At 44.9% G+C, this 21,403-nt stretch overlaps 2 protein-coding genes across 4 annotated transcripts in view; both read left to right on the forward strand.

Moving 5' to 3' along the window:
- Nucleotides 1-4,743, forward strand: part of TM9SF3 (transmembrane 9 superfamily member 3) — a 71,713-nt gene extending 66,970 nt beyond the window's left edge. Inside the window, exon 14 of one of the 3 annotated variants that reach the window (XM_021943532.2) lies at nt 638-4,743. In XM_021943532.2, coding sequence (XP_021799224.1) covers nt 638-705 — 68 coding nt within the window. In that variant the 3' untranslated portion in view covers nt 706-4,743. The remainder of the gene's footprint in view (nt 1-637) is intronic. The other 2 variants (XM_003904060.5, XM_031652159.1) reach the window with 2 other exon arrangements.
- Nucleotides 4,744-4,863: 120 nt separating this feature from the next.
- Nucleotides 4,864-21,403, forward strand: part of TLL2 (tolloid like 2) — a 151,915-nt gene continuing 135,375 nt past the window's right edge. Inside the window, exon 1 of the mRNA XM_003904059.5 lies at nt 4,864-9,367. Within this exon, the coding sequence (XP_003904108.2) occupies nt 9,190-9,367 (178 nt within the window). The 5' untranslated portion in view covers nt 4,864-9,189. The remainder of the gene's footprint in view (nt 9,368-21,403) is intronic.

Genomic DNA, 21,403 nt, shown 5'->3' on the forward strand with positions numbered 1-21,403 from the left:
TAAGCTCTAGTTGAGGCTAATTATTTAAAAACAACATTTCAAAACTTCTGACCCACTTACATCTCTCTCCTGTCAATTCCCGCAAATACATCATCCCTTCTACCAACTACACAGCTGCAACTTAAACATAAAAAAGAAGCTGTCAGAAAATACCTCTTCTCTAGAGCTTCAGCTGCTATTGGGACATGGTTCCCTGTCCTTCCTTAAGAGAATTCCCCGTCCCTTCTTACTTTATCTATTGGATTTTGGGAAGATATATTGATTTTTGCTTTAATGAACTAGAATAATATATCTTCAAATCAAAGAAGGCATGTTTTTTCATTTAACAACCTTTCACCATTATGAAATTATTCTTGCTTTATAAGGGATGTATTTTAATTCCGTAGTTACTGATTATACAAGAAATAATTGCTGCTTGATTACATGTGGTGTATGATGGTCAGACTCAGTGTATTATGGTATCAGGTGATTTGCAAATCAAATGATACAGTTTTAGTAAGTTCAGAGAGAATACTAAAATAAAGATACTACCTTTAAAAAAGAGTAACTTTCCAGAGCATAGAGTATTTAGTGTTTTTAAATGATGGATACTGCTCTGTATGTATTTGTTTCAAAACATCTTATTTTATCTTTGCAGGAGCGATTGGTTACATGGGAACAAGTGCCTTTGTCCGAAAAATCTATACTAATGTGAAAATTGACTAGAGACCCAAGAAAACCTGGAACTTCAGATCAATTTCTTTTTCATAGGGGTGGAACTCGCACAGCAAAAACAAACGCAAGAAGAGATTTGGGCTTTAACACACCGGGTACTTTGTGGGTCTCTCTTTCGTCGATGGCTTAAAGTAACATCTATTTCCATTGATCCTAGGTTCTTACTGACTGCTTTCTCCAACTGTTCACAGCAAATGCTTGGATTTTACGCAGTAGGCATTACTACAGTACATGGCTAATCTTCCCAAAAACTAGCTCATTAAAGATGAAATAGACCAGCTCTCTTCAGTGAAGAGGACAAATAGTTTATTTAAAGCGTTTGTTCCAATAAAATAAATAGAGGGAAACTTGGATGCTAAAATTACATGAATAGGAATCTTCCTGGCACTTAAGTGTTTCTATGTTACTGAAAAATGATGTTCCAGAAAGATTACTTTTTTCCTCTTATTTTTACTGCCATTGTCGACCTATTGTGGGACATTTTTATATATTGAATCTGGGTTCTTTTTTGACTTTTTTTTCCCCCCAATCCAACTGCATCCTTTTTTTTTTTTAAGAGGGAATTAGAAAATATTAAATCCTGCATGTAATATATCTGCTGTCATCTTAGTTGGACCAACTTCCCATTTATTTATCTTAAAACTATACAGTTACATTTTAATTCCATCCAAAGAAGATACAGTTTGAAGATAGAGGTGTACTCTCTACAATGCAATTTACTGTACAGTTAGAAAGCAAAAGTGTTAAATGGAGAAGATACTTGTTTTTATTAAACATTTTGAGATTTAGATAAACTACATTTTAACTGAATGTCTAAAGCGATTATCATTTTTTCCCCCAAGTTAGTCTTACATCTTTTGGGTTTGAATGAAGGTTTTACATAAGAAATTGTTAAAAACAAGGGGGGTGGGTAATAAATGTATATAACATTAAATAATGTAACGTAGGTATAGATTCCCAAATGCATTTGGATGTACAAATCGACTACAGAGTACTTTTTTCTTATGATGATTGGTGTAGAAATGTGTGATTTGGGTGGCCTTTTACATCTTGCCTACCATTGCATGAAACATTGGGGTTTCCTCAAAATGTGTGTGTCATACTTCTTTTGGGAGGGGGGTTGTTTTCTTTGGTTTATTTTCTGAGACTCCTACAGGAGCCAAATTTGTAATTTAGAGACATTTAATTTTGTTAATCCTGTCTGGGACACTTAAGTAACATCTAAAGCATTATTGCTTTAGAATGTTCAAATAAAATTTCCTGACCAAATTGTTTTGTGGAAATAGATGTGTTTGCAATTTGAAGATAACTTTCTGTTCAAAAGGCAAAATTAATGCCATTTAAAAAAATATAAACTATGCTACTCTCATACAGGGGACCCATACTTTAAAATCTCCAGACTTGCTTATATCTAGATTATCCAGCACAATCATAAAGTGAATGACAAACCCTTTGAATGAAATTGTGGCACAAAATCTGTTCAGGTTGGTGTACCGTGTAAAGTGGAGATGGGGTAAAAGTGGTTAACATACTATTGGATCAGCAAATAAAAGTTACAGTTTTGTAAGAGAAGTGATTTGAATACATTTTTCTGGAACTATTCATAATATGAAGTTTTCCTAGAACCACTGAGTTTCTAGTTTAATAGTTTGCTATGCAAATGACCACCTAAAACAATACTGTATATTGGTATTTTTAGAAAGACTCAAAACACCTCTGTATTTAAACCTTAATATGAAAATCATGTGATTAATAGTTACACAAGATGTTTTCATTTCAAAATATGTATCTATATATTGATGGACTCCACATCCTATATTGTGACATGTAAGTCCTTTAAAAGGTGAAAAGTACGATTTCTTACCTCTTAAGTATGATTGATATGATCCAACATATTTGATTAGAAGCTGTAGGTATATCTACTCTTCTTAGGCCAAAATGATATATTAAATGTAATTTATTGGTACTTCCATTTTCTCTTCCTTCTTACTTGCCTTTAAGATCTTCTAAAAAAGAAACTAAAAGTTAATATTTAGTTGTTTATATTATGTAACCTTTTAACTATATATAAAATACTTTTTTAGTTTCTTTCTCACCACTTTTATTCAAAAGTACTTTTAACATACCAGTATGTAGTCTGTCTGATGGGAGTATAAATTGGACAGTAAGCTTTTGTCTTAATAAAATGAAATTTGTTTCTCATGATATGAATCTTACAGGTAAGATGTAGGGTTTATTGAAAATATGTGGGTTAAATACTTTCAGGTACACCAATTCTTTCTACTAAATTTAGCTTTATTTGAAGTTCTTTGGAATCTGTGGTGAAAAATAATTTTCTAATTTCCAAATACATTAAGATGTCATTCACAAATGAATATTAGATCACCTAGCGTTAAAGTCTTTTAGAATAGAAAATAGAACATTATTTAAGTTAATTGAAGGGTGAGATTTTCATACCCCCACTAATGCTGTGTATCTGTCTTTCGTTTGTTAACATTATTTGCTTAATTTCTTTCAACTGACACTTTGAATAATACTATCAAAAACTAAGGCTAGACATTCCCCGTGTATCTTTAAGCATGCTTCTCCTGAAATTTAACTACATTAGTAGTTGACATTTGTATACATATATCCTAATACAAGAGTAGGATAAGGTGGAAATGTACTGGCCTGAGGGATGGTGAAGCATTCTTTTAGTATTTTTTATCCTGTTGGGCTCCTAGATTGTACTGGGGTTGCCCATAAATCAAACCCCATACTCTCAAAATTCATTATATTGTGGTAATATCCGAACCTAGTGAATGGTACGCTTGGGTGTTTTCCATTGAGAGTGGATGGACCTCTTTATAAAGTTGGTTGCTGCAAAATCCATTTCTTCCAAAAGCCACTTTATTTAGGGTTTATTCACAAATCTTAACCATTTTGATATAGTGTTTGTTTTCTAATGTTTATTAACCACCTTATACCAAATGTCTTGCAAAGAAATGTTATTAAAACCTTGAATTTTTACAAATGTGAAAAACAAGTGTATTAATGTATTTGTTCAGGAAAAGCTACATACCGAAGGGCTTTTGTATATGAATTCTGTGGTAGGGAGACCCATTTGTAATCTATATGGCAGTTCCATCTAGGTTTTAAGTTTAGATTTCACCGTGTCTTAGTGCTTCATTCTATTGGTTTACTGGAACATGTAATAAGTAGGAGTAGTGATGTATTAAAACACAAGTATTCATTAATGTTTTATATCTTCACTAAAATTCTATAATTATGAAACTGTATTTCATCAATCAAGGTGTTATATTTCGATCAGAGAAGTGAACATTTATGAAGATTATTTGGAAGTGTGTACAGAAATAAACTAGACTTACAAGTAGGCCAGATCAGAAAGTTAACATATGAACCTGCAGAGATCTTGTAAGACTTAAATTCAGTGTGAGGAACAACTCTGGTTCTCTCCTATGAGGATTTCCTAAAAGCCATCTGATTTGGCATTCTTACTGGAGCTGTAGACAGAAATCTACAAAGACAAAAGTGAACAAAATTAAGTTATTATTCCACTGTTAGGAATGGAAATAAACTTGTGAAGTCTGTTTATTTTGAAGTATTGGTGAACTAGGCGCTTGCTAATTGATAACTGCAGCATAGTTTGTGTTTACTCCAGTTCATCAACTTGGGTCATTTGAAAGATATAAGAGCTTAAGGCAAGGAAGAAATAACATGGAATTCTATTTCAAGGACAACCGAACATTCTTGGAAAAGCAGCTCCAGTTGGCTTTTCAACTGTGTCAAACTTGAATTTGTAAGTCCCCACAGAGCATGGACAGTCGGTGCAGAGTTCCAAGGAAACAATTATTGCCAATGATCACTTCCATTTTGTATACACTCTTTGGTTCATATAGGCCATATTCCAACTGGCTTTTCAGTAATAGAAGTCCAGTATATAATGTATCAAATACAATTGAGGTTCTAACCTAGTGTGTTAATTTATCTGAATTTGGATTTTTTAAAAGTAATAAAAGGTTAAATGTACTTCCCTTGGATTCCTTATTTCTTTCCTTTTTGAAACATGAACGAAGCATAAGGGATAACCCATTATTGACAGGCAAATGAAGAACTTAATTATAGTTGTCCACAATTAAATAAAGCAGGGGTCTGCAGACTTTCTGTGAAGGTCTAGATAGTAAATACTTCAGACTTTGAGGGCCATCCAGTCTCTGTTGAAACTATCATTGTAGCACCAAAGCAGCCATGGTAGGCTATATAAACTAATGAGCATGGCTGTGTTCCAGTATAACTTCACAAAAACAGCCCGCAGGCCATAGTCCGCTAACCCCTAGAATAATGTATTTAAAAAGGTTTAAATTTATATTTTGAAAAAGGACTTCAATGTACCGTAAAGTTGAGAGAATGGTCCAATGAGTAAGATTGTCTTTCTTAGGAATGATTTTTCTTTTATTGCCATTCTTTTGACTTTTTTGGATACCTATTTTGTATACTCAGACTTTACCATCTATTTGCCTGCCATCCTCTGATTGATGATACTTTGCATTTGTTTAGCATTTACTACTTTTTCAAAGCAGTTTCACATGTTCCCTCACAACCATCCTGTGAAGCTGGTAGAGTAAATAGCCGTGTTTTGTGGATAAACCAGAGCAGCTAAAGGTGCTCCTGTGTTTAGCCCAGAAGTAATCAAGATTCAGGGCCCTGTTGTCTTGACTACTGTAACTGTAAAATGGGGGTGTCACCCTCTGTAGCCTGGGAGGCAGATAATATATGCAGAAGTTGCGTTGAAAATTAGTGTTCTATACAAATGGAAGAGATTATTTTTATTGTGCCACATTGAAATCAGTGGTTAATTTCTCCATGTGTATTTGTACGTTTTGTTTTTCTGTTTCTGACTAGTTTTTTAAAATCCTGACCAACCTCCTTGGTTCTTCTAGTTTTATTAGCTGCCTCGGTCAACACCTGTACTTGGCAATTCCCATTAGCCAAATGGTACAAATTTGGATTACTTTTGATTTCTTTAATGAACACTTTTTGTCTGGTTGGAAAACTAAGGACAGAAGGGACTCTTATGCAACCAGCTTCTTGATTTCAAGTGAACTATTTTTGTGAAACTGTTACTGTGCAATGTAACAGAAAGGGGGGGGAATAAGCCTAATTGGGACATGTGGAATCAGTGTAGTTTACAAATGCATTTTAAATTACTTGATTATTTAAAATGATTTTCAAAGTTTGCATGATTACTTTCACAGCCATTTCAAAGGGAAAAAATGCAGGAGATGGTTGCAGGGGGAAATTGATATAAGTGGGGCTGGCCAATGTTATGGTTATTCTTATTGTCTCAGTCTAAGCCACTAGGATTACAGGACTTCATCTTGAAGGTCAGTGAAGAAAAGGGAGTCTAGAGAGTGAGACGTGGAAGGTGATTCTAAGCTGGAGTTGGTCAGAGAGGTCTGCTGCAATTATAGACCAGAAAGGTAGGGCAGTCCTGCGTAGGTAAGTGTCACAGATAGGGTAGCTGCGATGCTGGCATGAGGATGTGGGATATGTGGTTATCAAGGTGTCCCAGGCAGACATGGAGGGTGTGAAGCATCGAGGCCATGTTAGGATGACTGCAGGGTGTTTAATGCCAGAAAACTGTAATGTGGGAGTTGTAAGGAGCCAAGACTGTAAAGGTAAAAGGAAGGCTTGGTGGTGGATGGAGGACCTCGTATGCCACCCTGAGGAGCTTGGATAAAGGTTTTGCAGAGCCAGGAAGGGTTTTAAGCAGCTGCTAAATTACATTCTTCAAAAAACTCAGTATCTTCTCAGTGGTCAGCAATGTAAATGAAGGAATGAGCTGGCATGATGAGACTGCCCTCTATTTTGGAGGTTCTGCTGCCTGCACTGGAACAAATTATCATGTATAGTGGCCTGGAAAGGCAAAATGAGAAAGTGGCCCAGGTGGATAAAACTCAGTAGATTTGAAGGGGCAAGGAACCCAGTTACTTTGGGCATAGGGGTATAGATGGAATGAGTTGGGTGGGAGATGGACATCTGAGAGGAGAAAAACACTTGTTCAGGTTCACAGAGGACCCAAAGATACGGCAGAGGAAACCCTGAAGTAATTATGAACGTAATAATGGAGCTAAGTTGAGCAGTTTTATGGCATAAAGCCTGTTATTCTAAATCTACCTCCAGTTTTTTCTTGGTTTTATCATCTAACCCAGATTACAGTTTAGCTTTTATAGTTCTATCTTATGGTGTCCCTTTTCAATCATTCCTTTCTAATCTTTCTAGTGAACCAAATATTTTGTTGCCATTTATTGGTTGATAGCCAAAGTAGCAACTAAACTGGCCTTCTACTTTAATAACATAAAACTGCAGCTTGCTCATTCTTCGACACCACTTTCTTCAAAATATTTGGACAAAGGGTGTTGGTGAGAAGACCTGGCCACTACTCACCAGGTGGGAATTGGAGGTCATAAAAGCTCACAACCTCATTGCTTGCACAAGAGGCGGCCTCTCATGTCTATTTTCCAGAGGAATTCCCTTCTAATGAGGAAGCCAGTTGGTGGTTTGCCTAGTGCCATCTGGAGACCTGGAAGTGTCACAGAAGTTTGTTAGGCCTTTTAGATGTTGACTCTTTGGACTTGTCTACCCAAAGGTGGTGACCTTCATAGGGGTGAATGCAGAGAGCTATGGCGTTGGGTTTGACTCCTGGTATTCAGGCAGAAATGCATGCCATTCGACCCCCTCCCACTCCTTTGCCTATGCAGTGGCCACTTGGCCTTCTCTGCCATTTGGTGGCATTTATCCCCTTCAAATTCCTTCCTCCCACCTGCCAGTTTCTAACCAGATCTTGCCCTGTCTGGCTCCATTCTGTATTTTATGTGCCCATTTGATGAAAACAGCATGAGGCAGGGTCAACATTGCATTTCTAAGAACGAGGACAAAATATGAGTAGCATCCTTCCAGTAGTTAACTTTTAACCCTTTACTTGTGTGAAGGACTTGTTATCCTAGTTGATAGATGAGAAGACAGATGACCATAAGTGCAAGAAATTCAGAGTTTGATGTGAAGCCCAGCTCTGGGCTCCCTGTTGACTATTTTGTCAGTGATGTATGTGAAACCATGTGGAAATCCAAAAGGAAAGTTGTCCATTTTTCTGCTTGCAGTTTAAATTGGAAAAAGATTCTACTGGGCATGATGCAAAACATGTCTACACATACACATTTGTGTGTTATACTTGACAAGGCCATTTTACTTGTGTAAAAAGATCTTTGAAAAGCCTCACAGTAAAACTTTTTATATCTCTAAATCAAAATGGCTCAGTTCTGACAATTTTTACATTTAAGGTACAAAATAGAAGTGGGTTTCAAATATCTCTTGATTAGTCTCCTAAATTATTTGGGCATATGTTTTTAATTGGCAAAAAAAAAAAAAAAGACTTCAGAAATTGGTCATTTTTATTCCATCAAGTGAACAGTGAGTGGTTAATTTAATAACATGTCTGTAATTTAACACAAACAGCACATACAGCTGTTCATTTGTGTCTTTTTGACTGTATGAAGCATCTTAGACTGTTTTACTGAAAGATAGGATCACCGAGAGGGGAAATCTGTGGACTTAAATCTTTCTTCCTATCTATCGCCAGTCTCTACGTTAGGTCAGGTGGGTGCCGCCAGCAAGCGCCCTTCATGGCTGGACTGGGGGATATGGAGAGAGCTGAGATAATCGAAATCCTCGATTTTTTTTTCTTTGCCGAAAGGGACCTCAGAGACATTCACTCATCCCTGCAGAGAAGCAGCTGCCCGAATGCACATAGCCCGTTGGTAGTGACATGAATCGTGTACACAGGGCTCCTGGTCCAGCGCTCGGAGTTCTAACCACTGTTGCTGCCTCTGGCCACGTGTGCATCGGGGAGTTGTAAAGTGAGTTATGGAAATAAAACAAGGCGGGAAGCCCAGCTTCGATCTTCAGAAACAGCATTTTTGGGAGCCAGAGGCCGAGGTGGCGCCCTGGGCAGGCGCCTTCGGCTGGGTGGGCGCGGAGCTGGCCCCCGGCCCTTGGCTTCAGCATCTTCACCTCGCTCGCCTTCCTCCGAAGTTGCGGAGGTGCCGGGAAGAGGAGGGGCCTCGCCTTGGGCGCCCGAGTGATTGGCTGCCCAGGGCCCCTGGCGAAGGCTGTGTCGTCCAGCCCTGGTGGAGAGGGGCGGAGCGGCCACTGCTCCAACCACCGCCGCCACTGCCACAGTCGCAACCGCCGCAGCCTCGGCCGCCGGGCAAGTAGCTCCGAGCGGCTGCTTCCCGGTTGCCTCGACGAAGACAGGGGGCGCCGCGCTCCACTTGCTCCGCGCCCAAGCCATGCCCGGCAGCCCTGTGTAACCACCGAGTCCCGGCCGCAGCCGACCGACCTAGTGCGCACCGTCTTTCGGCCGAGCTGAGCTTTCGTGCACGCAACTCCCTCTGCCCCCGCCGGCCCCGCGCCACCATGCCCCGGGCAACTGCACTTGGGGCCCTAGTGTCACTGCTGCTGCTGCTGCTGCCGCTGCCTCGCGGCGACGGGGGACTCGGGGAGCGCCCGGACGGCACCGCAGACTACTCGGCGCTGGACGGCGAGGAGGGCACGGAGCAGCAGCTGGAGCATTACCACGACCCTTGCAAAGCCGGTAGGTGCCACCGCCGCCGCCGGGGAAGTCCCGCAGAAGTTTGCCTTTGAAATGCAAATGAGGTGGTGGGCAAGCCTGCGCTACCGTGTGTGGGGCGGGTCTCCTCTCCCCTCCCCTGAGATCCCTGGCTCCCCGGGAAGACAATGCCTGCGAGGAATTGCTTAAAAACCACTCCAAGGCTGGGACGTCCCGGCCCCAGGTTTGCGGTGCGCACCGGGCGGTCGGCAGCCGGCGCGTTCCCAAAGCTAATCAGGGCGGGTGCCCGAGGCCGAGAGGGCGCTCAGGGGCCAGGGCGGGTGCCAGGGCCGCCTGGCAGCGAGTGGGCAGCACTGGCCACCGCCGGACACTCCGGGCCGTAGCAGAAGAGCCGGGCTGGGCGCGGCGCTCCCAGGCTCAGATGGAGTTCCTGGCTCCGATTTCACAGCATTTGTAAGTTTCGCACAAAGTTTCCTAAGATCAGTGGTTACTCTTGTGAAGAGATTTTAAAAAGAAAAGCGTCACAGCGGGCAAAAGGAAAGGGGTCGCCGAGGAAGTATGAGCAAAACTTCCCTGTAGCGGTCCCGGCCTGAGGGTCGCCCTGGGCGGGTGGAGATGGAAGCCGGCAGGTGCTCTAATCCCGCCAGGAAGCGGCGCCCGGGACGTACGGGCCTTTCGGGCGCAGTCGCCGCCCGGGTGCTGCAGCTCCCGCTTCCCCGGGGCCACCGACTGGCTCGTGAGTCCCGAGGGGAGCGGCTTCCGAGCTGGAGTCGTTGAAGCCTTAGCCTCCGAAGGGCCCCGAGCGCATGTTCCAGCAAGCTGATGAGTGTGGGGCAGTTGCAGCACTGACAGAGGGGTGCTCACGCTCCCAGGGAGAGGCTGGGCTCAGAGGCTCGCACAGACGCTCCTGGCCCATGGCCAGTGGCCCGCGGGTAGTGGTGTTTATCTTTGGCTTTGTGCGGCCCCGTTTCCCTTGGCGGTCGGCAGAGAAGAATGGGGAGGGAAGAGTGCGACCTCCACCCTCGGAGGGGCAGGTGCTCCTTCCCGGGGCTGTGGCTGGCCAGGTCTATGTGGGGCCTGTGGGACGGTGATCGGCCCTTCAAGCCCTGGAAACCTCTATCAGTTCCAGGTTCCTCATCTCTAAACTGGTGGCAGTAATTATAGGAGGACTCAGGTGATTTATGGGAAAATTCTCTGCAAGTGAAATGATGGCATTGTCGTTATTTTTTATTGTTACTATCTCTGCAGTGGCTCGGGTCTAGGCTGGGGGTTGGGAGAGTCAGGACTGGGTAAAGTCTGGGGAAGACCAGGTTACTAGGAGGCAGGAGGAGTTTGTGAGACTTGAAAATCTTGTGAAGGTTTAAGATCAAACTAGTCTTGAGGGGCCTTATCTTAGTAAGGGAAGTTTCCTGCAGAATATCCACCTACTGCTGTACCTCATGGGGCTTCTGAGTTAGGAAGGTGGGCAGAGGAGTTGGTTCCTGGACAACTGGAGAAAACCTCAGCAGGTAGCATGCCTGGCCCAGGTACCATGAGTTCCTCATGGGACCTAATTCAAGGCCAGGGAGAAGAGGCTCCAGAGCACTGTTGGAATGGCAGCCTGGCCTGAAAAGAGGGCCACTGAAGCTGGGAAAATAGATGCAGGATAAAGGGAGTGGCTGGACCACGGCCCACACTTGTCAGACCCTAGACCCTGCTGGGTGTGAGCTGGGGCCTCTGGGAAGCAGTGTGGGCAGCTGGAGTGGGGAAGTGATTGATTTGCTCAGGCATGTATTGTGCATCTCCAGTATGCTGGGTGCTGGTCTGGGCACTGTGAATCCAGATGTGAAAGAGACATCCCAGCTCCTGGTCTCAGCCTTGGAGGATAACCCTGAGGCAGGCTTGCCTGTTACAGCCTCATTTTGCCCAGTAATTTTAGAGAAAATACAAGATAACCAGGGGCATGCATATTCTGTGATTCTTCACAGACAGGGTGGGATGTGCAGGTAGGGCTGGAAGGCAGAGAATCTAGCCAGTGTAGCTTCAGCCAACTTCAGGCACCCTCCTCAGACTCCTTGAAATCTCCCAACCCATTGGCCTCTCCCTGGGCTACATTGATGCTAAGAGTGGCCAGAAGAGGGCGATAATAAGGACAATCTGGGGGAAAAGGTAACATCTCAGTCAGCCCATCCTCTCCGAAGTTGCCTGACCTGGAGAACAGCTAGGTCTGGAAGGCCAGCAAGCAGTTCATCAGTGTACTGAAGTTTCAGAGAAAGGACTTGCCTCTTGGCTAGGGGGACACTGCACTTCTTGGTTGCATATTTAACGCAAACCTTTAGGGGCAGCCTCCCATTCTATCTCAGTGAAATCCTAACTCCCTGACTCTTCTGGCCAGAAGCTCTCCTTTTAGGACCTGCCTCGGGGCTGCAAAACTAAAACACCTCCCACTCTCCCTTCTTGGTGTGGGTCTCCATCCTACTGTGGACTCAGAATGCAGAGGGGAGGATCTTGAATCTATTCCTGACTTCTCAGGAGCTGTGTTACCTGGACGATTCCCCTCCTCTCTGGGCCCCAGTTCCTTACCTGCAGAATGAAAATGTCTGCCTTGTTAGAATTGCAAAGTGACATGTCCAGAGAGCTTGTGCTCTTGGTCCACATCAACCATCTTGCTGTGGGCCTACTTCATACCTTGCAGGCACTTCAGTGTGAGCCCGCTGGCTGCTTCCTATCCAGTGTTCTATGAGTCTATGATCTTTGGTTCTAGCCCAACCTCTCAGAAGCTGAACAAACTGGTAATTTTGCCATTTCTAATTTTATCATTTCACTACTTTTGCAATTTTTTAATACCATTTTTACCATTTACTCTGCCACTTACAAGCTATGTATCCTTGGGTAAATCACTTCATTTCTCTGGGCATTAGCTTCCTCATTTGTAAATGGGGATGATTCCTGATAAAGTACTTAGAACAGTGGTGAAATACAGTTAGATACTTTTTATAAACAGATTTTCTAGAAACTGATGGAAACAATATATTCATGCTGACCTTAAGGCAGGTTTTAAGCTGGAAAATTTAAATTTACTAATAGACAATCTATTTGATGCTGTAAAAGGGATGACTTTTAAATCACATGACTGGGGAGTGGGAGTTAGTCTATGAAGCCCTGCTGGCCTGAGGCTGGTGAGGGGCCTGGGGCTTCGGGAGGATATTCTCTGTCTGGTCATCCATAGCTCTGCCAATTGTTTTTCTTCTGATACTGTTAATAGAGCTAAGGGTTCAACTGGCAGTAAATCACAAGGCATTCTTCCAACCACCATGCCTCTGAGAGCAAAGCTTGGGAGGACTGTTCCTGCCTGCCTGCCCTCACCCACAAGTTTTAAGCTGATTTCAAGTCAGAAGGCCTAGGTTCTTATCTTGACCCTGCCTCCCTTACTCACTGTGTGGCCTTGAGCAAGTCATTTTTACCTTTCCATGTCTCAGTCTCCTCATCTACAAAATGGGAGTGGGAGCAAAAATGCTTGCTTTGCAGCGTAGACAAAAGGCCAGTTTTAGTTGGATTCTTCAGAAAGAAGAGCCTTAGACAAGGACTTTGGTGTAGATAGTTCGTGTGGAAGGTGATCCCAGGAAGCAGTGTTGAGGGAGCAGGAATGAGACAGGGAGGAAGGAAATCCAATGAAGAGAGTGGAATCAAGGGAGCTGCTTTAGGCAATGGGCCCCTGACCCCACTAGGAGCTCCTTTGAGGAGCTTACAGAATGCCTCCCAAATCATCTGCCCAGAGAATAGGAGGCTGCAGCATTTATCCAAAGGCTGCTGCCCTTCACTGTCCGCTGCTTGCTGTAGTTTCTACTCCCGTGTAAGAAAGCGTTCCAGACCAGTGGGGTAGAACCACCTCTGTTTTATTATGTTCATGATTCTGTTGATTAGGAATTTAGAAAAGACACAGCAGGGGAGGCTTGTCTTTGTTCCATGATGGCTGAGCCTCAGCTAGGAAGACTTACAGGCTGGGGTGACTCAACAAGTGGGTTCTGAAGTTATCTGAAGGCTCATTCACTCACATGTCTGGCTGTTGAGGCCGTCTGTTGCCTGGGACCAGTTGGCCAGAACTCTTACAGGTGGCTTCTCCATGTGGTCTATGTGGGCTTCCTCGAAGCATGGCAGCTGGATTCTAAGTGCAAGCATCCCAAGAGAACCAAATGGAAGCTGTGTTACCTTTGATGGCTTTGCCTCAGAATCACACATTGTCATTTCCACCCTGGCCACAGGCCCTCCCAGGTTCAAGGTGGGAGAGCATAGACCCACCTCTCCCGTGGGAGGCATGTCAATATCACATTGTTAAAAGCACACATGAAATGAGAGATGTGGTTGCAGCCAGTATTGGAAAAGATGACTTGCCACATTCCCCGAGGCATTAACTTCCCCGAATATCCAGGAATAGAGGGCTCTACAGATTTAGAAAAAGTTCTAGAGCAGAAAGGTGGGGAGACATGCGGCAGAAGTATGGAACTGCCCAGAGGTGAGCTGAGGGTACGTGACTCAAAAACTGTCTACATGAGGCTCAAATGATACGAAAATGCTGCACAGCTTTTTGGGTTTATTAAATCTAAGGGAACTGCCTGATAGCCAGCTTCACTTTTCAACAGATGGCTTGGTAAATACCAGGGCCTTATTCACCGCTCTGGGTCCCATGTTAGGATAGGATAAATATAGCTGGTGGTCCCTCGTATCTTATGGCTCAGGAACCAGTAGCCCACACTTTCAGACTTCTGCCTGGAATATGGTGTTTCACCTCACTCTGCCATTCTCTCCAAGACATCATACCAATCAAGTTTCATTTGGGAGCTCAGCAAGAGCCCTCTCTGGGGCAGCTATTGCCAGCAGCCCTCATGTTACTGTTGGCCTAGAAACTGAAGCAGCCCTGGGCCAGTGTGCTGGGGACTCCTAAAAGTGCCCAGAGTGGCATTGGGAAGATTGTAGAGTCATGGGCAGTGCTCCTCTGGAGTTGCCAACCTTCATGGCAGGGCGGGCATCCTGGTTTTTAAGCAGAGATGAGGCTCACATGGTGCCTCCTGGAAGCTTGTCTCCCTGGCATGACCCATCTCCAGAATGTGAGCTGCCATCTCTCTGGTACTCCACCTGCCCTCCATCAGACTCCCACACCATGGACCACACCTAGGTAAGGGTGGCTGATATTTTTACATCTTTATTTTCATTCTAACTTGTTATGATGTCATTGCTGATGGGCAGGTGCTGATTTGATGGAATTAAAATATTTCAGGGCCATATTGGAGTTAAATGTTTGTCTTTTCTGTTTCTCCAGATGATACAGGAGCAGAATCTAGTCCACTTTCTCTCCACAATTTCACACTCCGTGCAATGGGGCAGGGTGTGAGCCAGTTAAGAACACGGGCTCTGATGCCTGACAGACCTAGATTCCAAATCTGCCAGCTAGGCAAGGCTGTGTGACCTTGAGTATGTTACTCAACTTCCCTGAGCCTCAGGGAAAAAAAGAACTAGTAATATCCACTTTTCAGGATTGCTATAAGGATTAAATAATACAATGTTTGTCAAGTGCTGAGCACAGTGTCTGGCACAAGGCAAGTATATAATGATATTTACATTATCAGAGTACAGAGCAGGTGCTCACAGCACTTCTTGAACTCTTGTTGAAATGCTGTAGAGGAAATGGAATTTTTGCAATAAACGAATAATTTATTTCATCTAGTGTAGTTAGGGTTAGAGATTCTTAATTTCAGACCTGATCATTGTGGTTAAACAGAGTCTCAAAAGTAAGTGAAGGGTGAATTTTATGGCATATGAGTTATATCTCAATAAAGATTTTAAGGAAATGCAGATGAGGACAGGGCCAGGGGCAGAGCTGGGGGAGGAAGCTCATGGCCTTAGCCCCTGAGGAACAGTTGGCTGGCTGGCACAGCTGCTCGAGCTGAGAATTCAGCTCAGCCAAGCACGTGTGGAGTGTGTGACCATCCAATGCCAAGCAGAACCTAGAGTTCTCAACAGTGGCCAGGTCTCACACTGGGGTGCCAGAGTCTGGGAAAGGGGGGACCAGGAAGGTCCCTCTTGGAGGGGGCTGCTCTGGGAGCTGAATGACAGCAAGAACACCACCCACTGACCCTCAGCACAGCCCCCAGAGCAGACAAGCTGCTGTGATGGCTGCCATTTGTATATGAGGAAACTGAGCTTCAGGCCTAGACTTTCTGCCTGACCTTGCTGGTCCTTCGATGCCTCTGTGGACAGAGCCCATATTTGGTAGACAGAAAAGTCCACAACAACATAATCAAAGGTAGGTCTCCAAGTCACATCATGGAACCCATTTTTTCCTTTTCTCTCCCACCCAGTAGTGCAGTGATCAGTGCGGCACACCCTTCCCTCGGGGGGTATGTGTGTTTGGAGAGCGTCTTTTCCTCTGCTGTCCTGCACAGTGAGAGGAGAGGAGTGGGGACAGGCATGATGCCACTGAGCCATCCACATAGCCCCAGATATGCAATGCACCAGGCATGCGGGCCTGGCATGAGTGCTGAGGGTCTAAGTGCTGATTAGACTCAACCCTGCCCTTGGGGAGCCTCCTACCCAAGCAGGGCTGGACTCAGCCTGCTCAGCAGAATAGGCTCCCAGATGGAAGCTGATTGTAGACAGGTCAGCAGGGCATCTCAGCTCTGGCCGTCCAACTGACCACTGCTTCTCCGGTCATTCTCAGGGCACTCTCCAGCCTGGACTATGGTTGTTTGAGCACCTGGCCCCTCCCCAGACTGTGGAGAACAAAGACCTTGCTGACATGTTGTGGTTCTGTACCCATGCTTTGGAATTGGGCTGACTTAAATTTTTCTTCTCTGCTTTGTCACTTTCCTTTTTCTTCTTTTTTTTTGAGACGGGGTCACGTTCTGTCATCCAGGCCTGAGTGCAGTGGCACGATCTCAGCTCACTACAACCTCCGCTTCCCACGTTCAATTGATTGTCCTGCCTCAGCCTCCCTAGTAGCTGGGATTACAGATGCCCGCCACCATGCCCGGCTAATTTTTATATTTTTAGTAGAGACAGGATTTCGCCAGGTTGGCTAAGCTGGTCTCAAACTCCTGACCTCGTGATCCACCTGCCTCAGCCTCCCAAAGTGTTAGGATTACAGGCATGAGCCACCACGCCCAGCCTCAGCTCTATCACTTTCTAGTGGTGAGACCTGTCCGTGTGTATATCATGCTGTTAACAGAAACTCTGATTAACAGGCACTTGGTACCTGATATGAAGGCACTTGGTACCGTGCTTAGAAAACAGAAGCACTCTATAAATATGAAATACACAGTGCTAGAGTTATGTCGCCCTTGAAGAACCTGTTATGCCCCAGCAAGTGTGTGGAGTGAACTAAATTGTATGAACAGCACTGCTTTCCGTACTTCTGAGACAGACTTGGGGCAAAGCAGCAGGTGCTAGAAGCAAATTTCCTGGGTTCAAATACTGGCTCTGCCACTTCACGGCTGTGGGTAAACCTGCTTAGGCTTGCTGGGACTCTGTCCTTATCTATGAATGTGGTTACTAATATCTACCCACATAGGATTATTATGAGGATTTAGTGATTAATATAGAGAAAGCACTTAGAATCATGTCTGAACATGGTAAGCATCCAGTAAATACTATTTTTAAAATTACTATCATCCCACAGAAATCCACCAAGGTTTCCAAGTGGCAGGAAACTAAGTATCTGAACAATCAAAGTGATATGGTCTGGCTTTATGTCCCCACCCAAATCTCATCTGGAATTGTAATCCCCACGCGTCAAGGGAGAGACGTGGTGGGAGGTGATTGGATCACGGGGGCAGTTTCCCTCATGCTCTTCTCGTGATAGTGAGTGAGCTTTCGCGAGACCTGATGGTTTAAAAGTGGCCGTTTCCCCTGTGCACTCTTTCTCTCCTGTTGCCATGTAAAATGTGCCTGCTTCCCCTTTACCTTCCACCATGATTGTAAGTTTCCTGAGGCTTCTCCATCCATGCAGAACTGTGAGTCAATTAAACCTCTTTTGCTTATAAATTACTCAGTCTCAGATAGTATCTTTATAGCAGTGTGAGAATGGACTAATACACAAAGCCAGGTGATGTTCTAAGAGATTTATGTTTTCTGATGGTGCCAATTCTGATAGCTCCTCTATACTCAGAGATTTTGTGTGTGTGTGTGTGTGTGTGTGTGTGTGTGTGTGCAGTGGTGGGATCCCAGCTCACTGCAACCTCTGCCTCCTGGGTTCAAGTGATTCCTGTGCCTCAGCCTCCTGAGTAGCTGGGATTACAGTGCATGCGCCACCACACCGGGGTAATTTTTGTATTTTTAGTAGAGATGGAGTTTCACCATATCGGCCAGGCTGGTGTCGAAGTGCTGGCCTCAAGTGATCTGCCCGCCTCAGCCTTCCAGAGTGCTGGGATTACAGGCCTGAGCCACCACGCCTGGCTACACCCAGAGACTTTGACCTAAAACTTAAATCTTCCATGAATCTCAATGGCCTCACTGAGGATGGCATTAGGCTAAGGCATTTGGTGCCTGCAAGCCAACCAGATGTCCGAGCCCCACCGAAGAAACCAGTCCCTGGCTATTTGGAGACGTATAAGTGGCTTTGGGCCTGAGCCTCCATTCAGCTGATGGCTTCTCCCATCATTTAAAAGTGCTGATAGCCACTTGTAAACCATCAGGTCTCGCGAAAACTCACTCACTATCACGAGAAGAGCATGAGGGAAACTGCCCCCGTGATCCAATCACCTCCCACCACGTCTCTCCCTTGATGCGTGGGGATTACAATTCCAGATGAGATTTGGGTGGGGACACAAAGCCAGACCATATCACTTTGGTTGTTCAGATATTTAGTTTCCTGCCACTTGGAAATCTTGCTGGATTTCTGTGGGATGATAATAATTTTAAAAATAGTATTTACTGGATGCTTACCATGTTCAGACATGATTCTAATGTAATGTCATGTCAGCTCTAATTAGGAGTTGATGTGAGCACTCACAGGAGATGGCCTGGGCTCACATGATCTCAGGGGCATTATAGGCCATGGTCAGGGTGCTTGCACAGGGGAGAGCCTGGGCTAGGACCGGCACAGGACATTGAGACTTCTAATCCCTGTTCTCCCCTCTATGCCATGTGACCTCTTCAACCCTGGGGCCTCCAGATTTGCCTGGCTGCCTCCACCCCCAGTGAATGAGCTTCTCCATGCTGCCCAGTCTGAAGGCCACGTTTGTGTATTTGTTCCCTGAGCACCAAAGCCCATGACTGTCTCCCTATTTTCTTTACCCTTGTCTAGGAATCTGACAAGGATGAGAGAATTCTGGCTTTCCAAGTACTCTCTATCCTAAAGCATGGGGAAGAATAAATGAATAATACCAGGTGTCAAAATGCAGCTGTCCCCATCTCTGTTCCTCTACTACTCTTCCAGAAGGCCCAGGGTCAGTGCATGGGTGTCAGGTCAGTTGAGGGCGATGGGTCCAGTCACTCTCCTCATCTCCAGAGGGAGAAGACTTCGATGGCCAGTCTTTCCCAAGGAGGCTCAGGCTGATAAAGAGCAGAAGCAGTGAGCATCCCATTGTAGAGATTGTTTTTAGGCATCACGCAGCCCATGGCTTTAAACTTGCCTCTGCCAAGTCTCTTAACCTCTTTGAGCCTCAGTTTCCTCATTTGGAAAATAATGATATTGAAACCCATCATATAATCTTGTTTGAGGATTAAATGAGGCTGTGAACATGAAGTGTTTAGCAAGCAGTCTTTAATTGTTGGCCCTTCTTGCTATTATTATTATTACTCATAGTATTACTCCCTATTTTAGAATTTCCCAGTAAGTAGCAACCTCACTGGCCTGTGAATGCCATTCTCTCCATCTCAGGGCTGCCAAGAGTTCTCCTGGGATACATAGCATGTGGCAAGTGATAATTAATTGCTCCACAGCTCACTTGCTCTCACCCATGAAGCAGGGAGAGGATGACAGATAAACCAAATGTGTAGAAGCAGGTTTCTCATGGTACCCACTCAGCCTGCTCATAATATGGTTCTGCCTGGATGCAAACATAGCAACAGGAACAGAGCTTTCCTGCTGATTGGTTACAGACCTATCTGTGATCACGCCACCTCTAACCACTTCTACCAATTACCAATAAATATTCTCAAGCTCGCCTGCATGAGCACTTGAGTGGAGATGTTCAGCCCTGAGTCTTTGCCTGCTCTGCCAGATGGGCCACTTATCTTCTGTCTCATCCTGCAACTTGCACCCAGCCTCTTTCCCTGCCTCCCACCCAGGTTACTGGCCTGGAGTCGATGTGAGTCCTGTGAGCTGGCTTCCCACAGCAACAGCCTCAAGCTACCTTCCTTCTTAATTCTTTTCCAGGTCTCAGGGTCGCCTCTCCTCCCTGTGAAGTCAGTATTGGTTTCCTGTCATCTCCTCCTTGGCTCACTAAGGACTGGGCCCCATGGGTGCAGATACCACACTGGTATCAGAGTCCACCCAGGTGCCTAAAACAGAAACCCAGTTGCTACCTAGACACCTGACTTCCCTCCTCTTCTCACTCAGCCCAACCCAAGTGCTATCAATTGTATTTCCAAATTGAGCCCATCCACTTCTCTCCATCCTCACTACCACTGGTCCAAGTTCACACTTGGGCTGCTGCAGTAGTGGCTGAACTGGTCTCCTGGACACTGCTCTTGCCTCCCAAAATCTGTTTTCCGCGTTGCAGAGTGATCTTTCTCAAACTCATGTGTGATCATGTTTGCAAGATCAGACCTGCTTAGAATCCTGTAATGTCACCCCATTGCACTTGGGATAAGAGCAATCAGCAGGCCCCGGGGTGCTCTCGTCATTGCTTGTTCCTCTGACTCAGCTTCCCTTCCCTTACCTGCCAGGCTCCAGCTCACGTCAGTTCTTCTTCCTGCCTGGAAATGTCTCTGGACTTTATATGTGGTCAACTCTGACTCATCCTCCAGGACTCAGCTTACATGTCATCTCCCCAGTGAGGTCTTCCCAGCCCCCAATCTCAATCAGGTCCCCTTTCAGTTTTCTCATCGCCTTTGTTTTTCTGAAAAGCACTCTTTACAGTTTATAACTGGGTCTATTACTGATGTAAGTATTATTGTTCAATGACTGTCTCTGCATTGGACAATGAGCTTCACAGTCACCAGCACAGTGCCAGCACGTGCTGGGTGCCCAACCAGTATTTGTCAAATGGAAAACTGAGTCAGTGAGATACCAGAGGGACTCAGAAAGGGTAGCAGTCAACTCAAGGAAACCTTCCTGGTGAGGGAGTTGGTAAGCTCTGAGGTGGGCCTGGAAGGATGCCTTGGATTTGTGGAAGCTGAGATGTGAGATAAGCTATTTCAGGTAGAATGAACAGTGTCCGCAAAGGTGCGGAATGTTTGTGATGTGTCTGGAGTTGGAGGTTTACTCTGGTTTGCTTTGCAGAATGGTAATGACAGGATTGAAATAAGCTTGGAACAGTGGAAGTCAAGCTGAGACATTTGAAACATATCCCTAAGGAAATGGGGAGCTATTGATAGTTTCTCAGCAGAGGACTGTTACAGTGAAGACCTGTGATGCTTAGGATCTGTAGAAGCAGGAAGCAGGGGGACCTCCCAGAGTTCGAGGCCTGCAGCATGAGGATGCAGGCTATGGCCTTGGGAATGGGAAGGGAGGGAAGGTGGGAAGAGATAGTGGCTCTGTGGTTTGGTGGGGGCGTCCTGAGCTGAGTTGTGCCCCAAGGTCGGGGTTGAAACATGTATGAGTTCATTCAAACATATTCAGCAGGCACTGGGGTGCCCTTGAGGTGGTGGAAAGGGAGATAATGGTTTAACATGAAATGTTTTCCTTAACTACACAGCTAATTCCCATCCACTGGAAAACATTTAGAAAATGTATACAGGAAGTAGAAGTAAAAATGTCCAGTAATCCTATTACCTGGAAGTAATTTTTGTGAACATTCTGTTGTATGATATTCCCACACCTTTTCTAGGCATGTTTGTAACACTTTTCTTCTCCTGAAAATGCTATACATACTGGTTTGAACCTGCTTCTATTTCAATTTCACTTAGTACCATGAACCTCTT

The sequence above is a fragment of the Papio anubis genome, chromosome 11, assembly GCF_008728515.1.
Source record: "Papio anubis isolate 15944 chromosome 11, Panubis1.0, whole genome shotgun sequence".
NCBI lineage: Eukaryota > Metazoa > Chordata > Mammalia > Primates > Cercopithecidae > Papio > Papio anubis.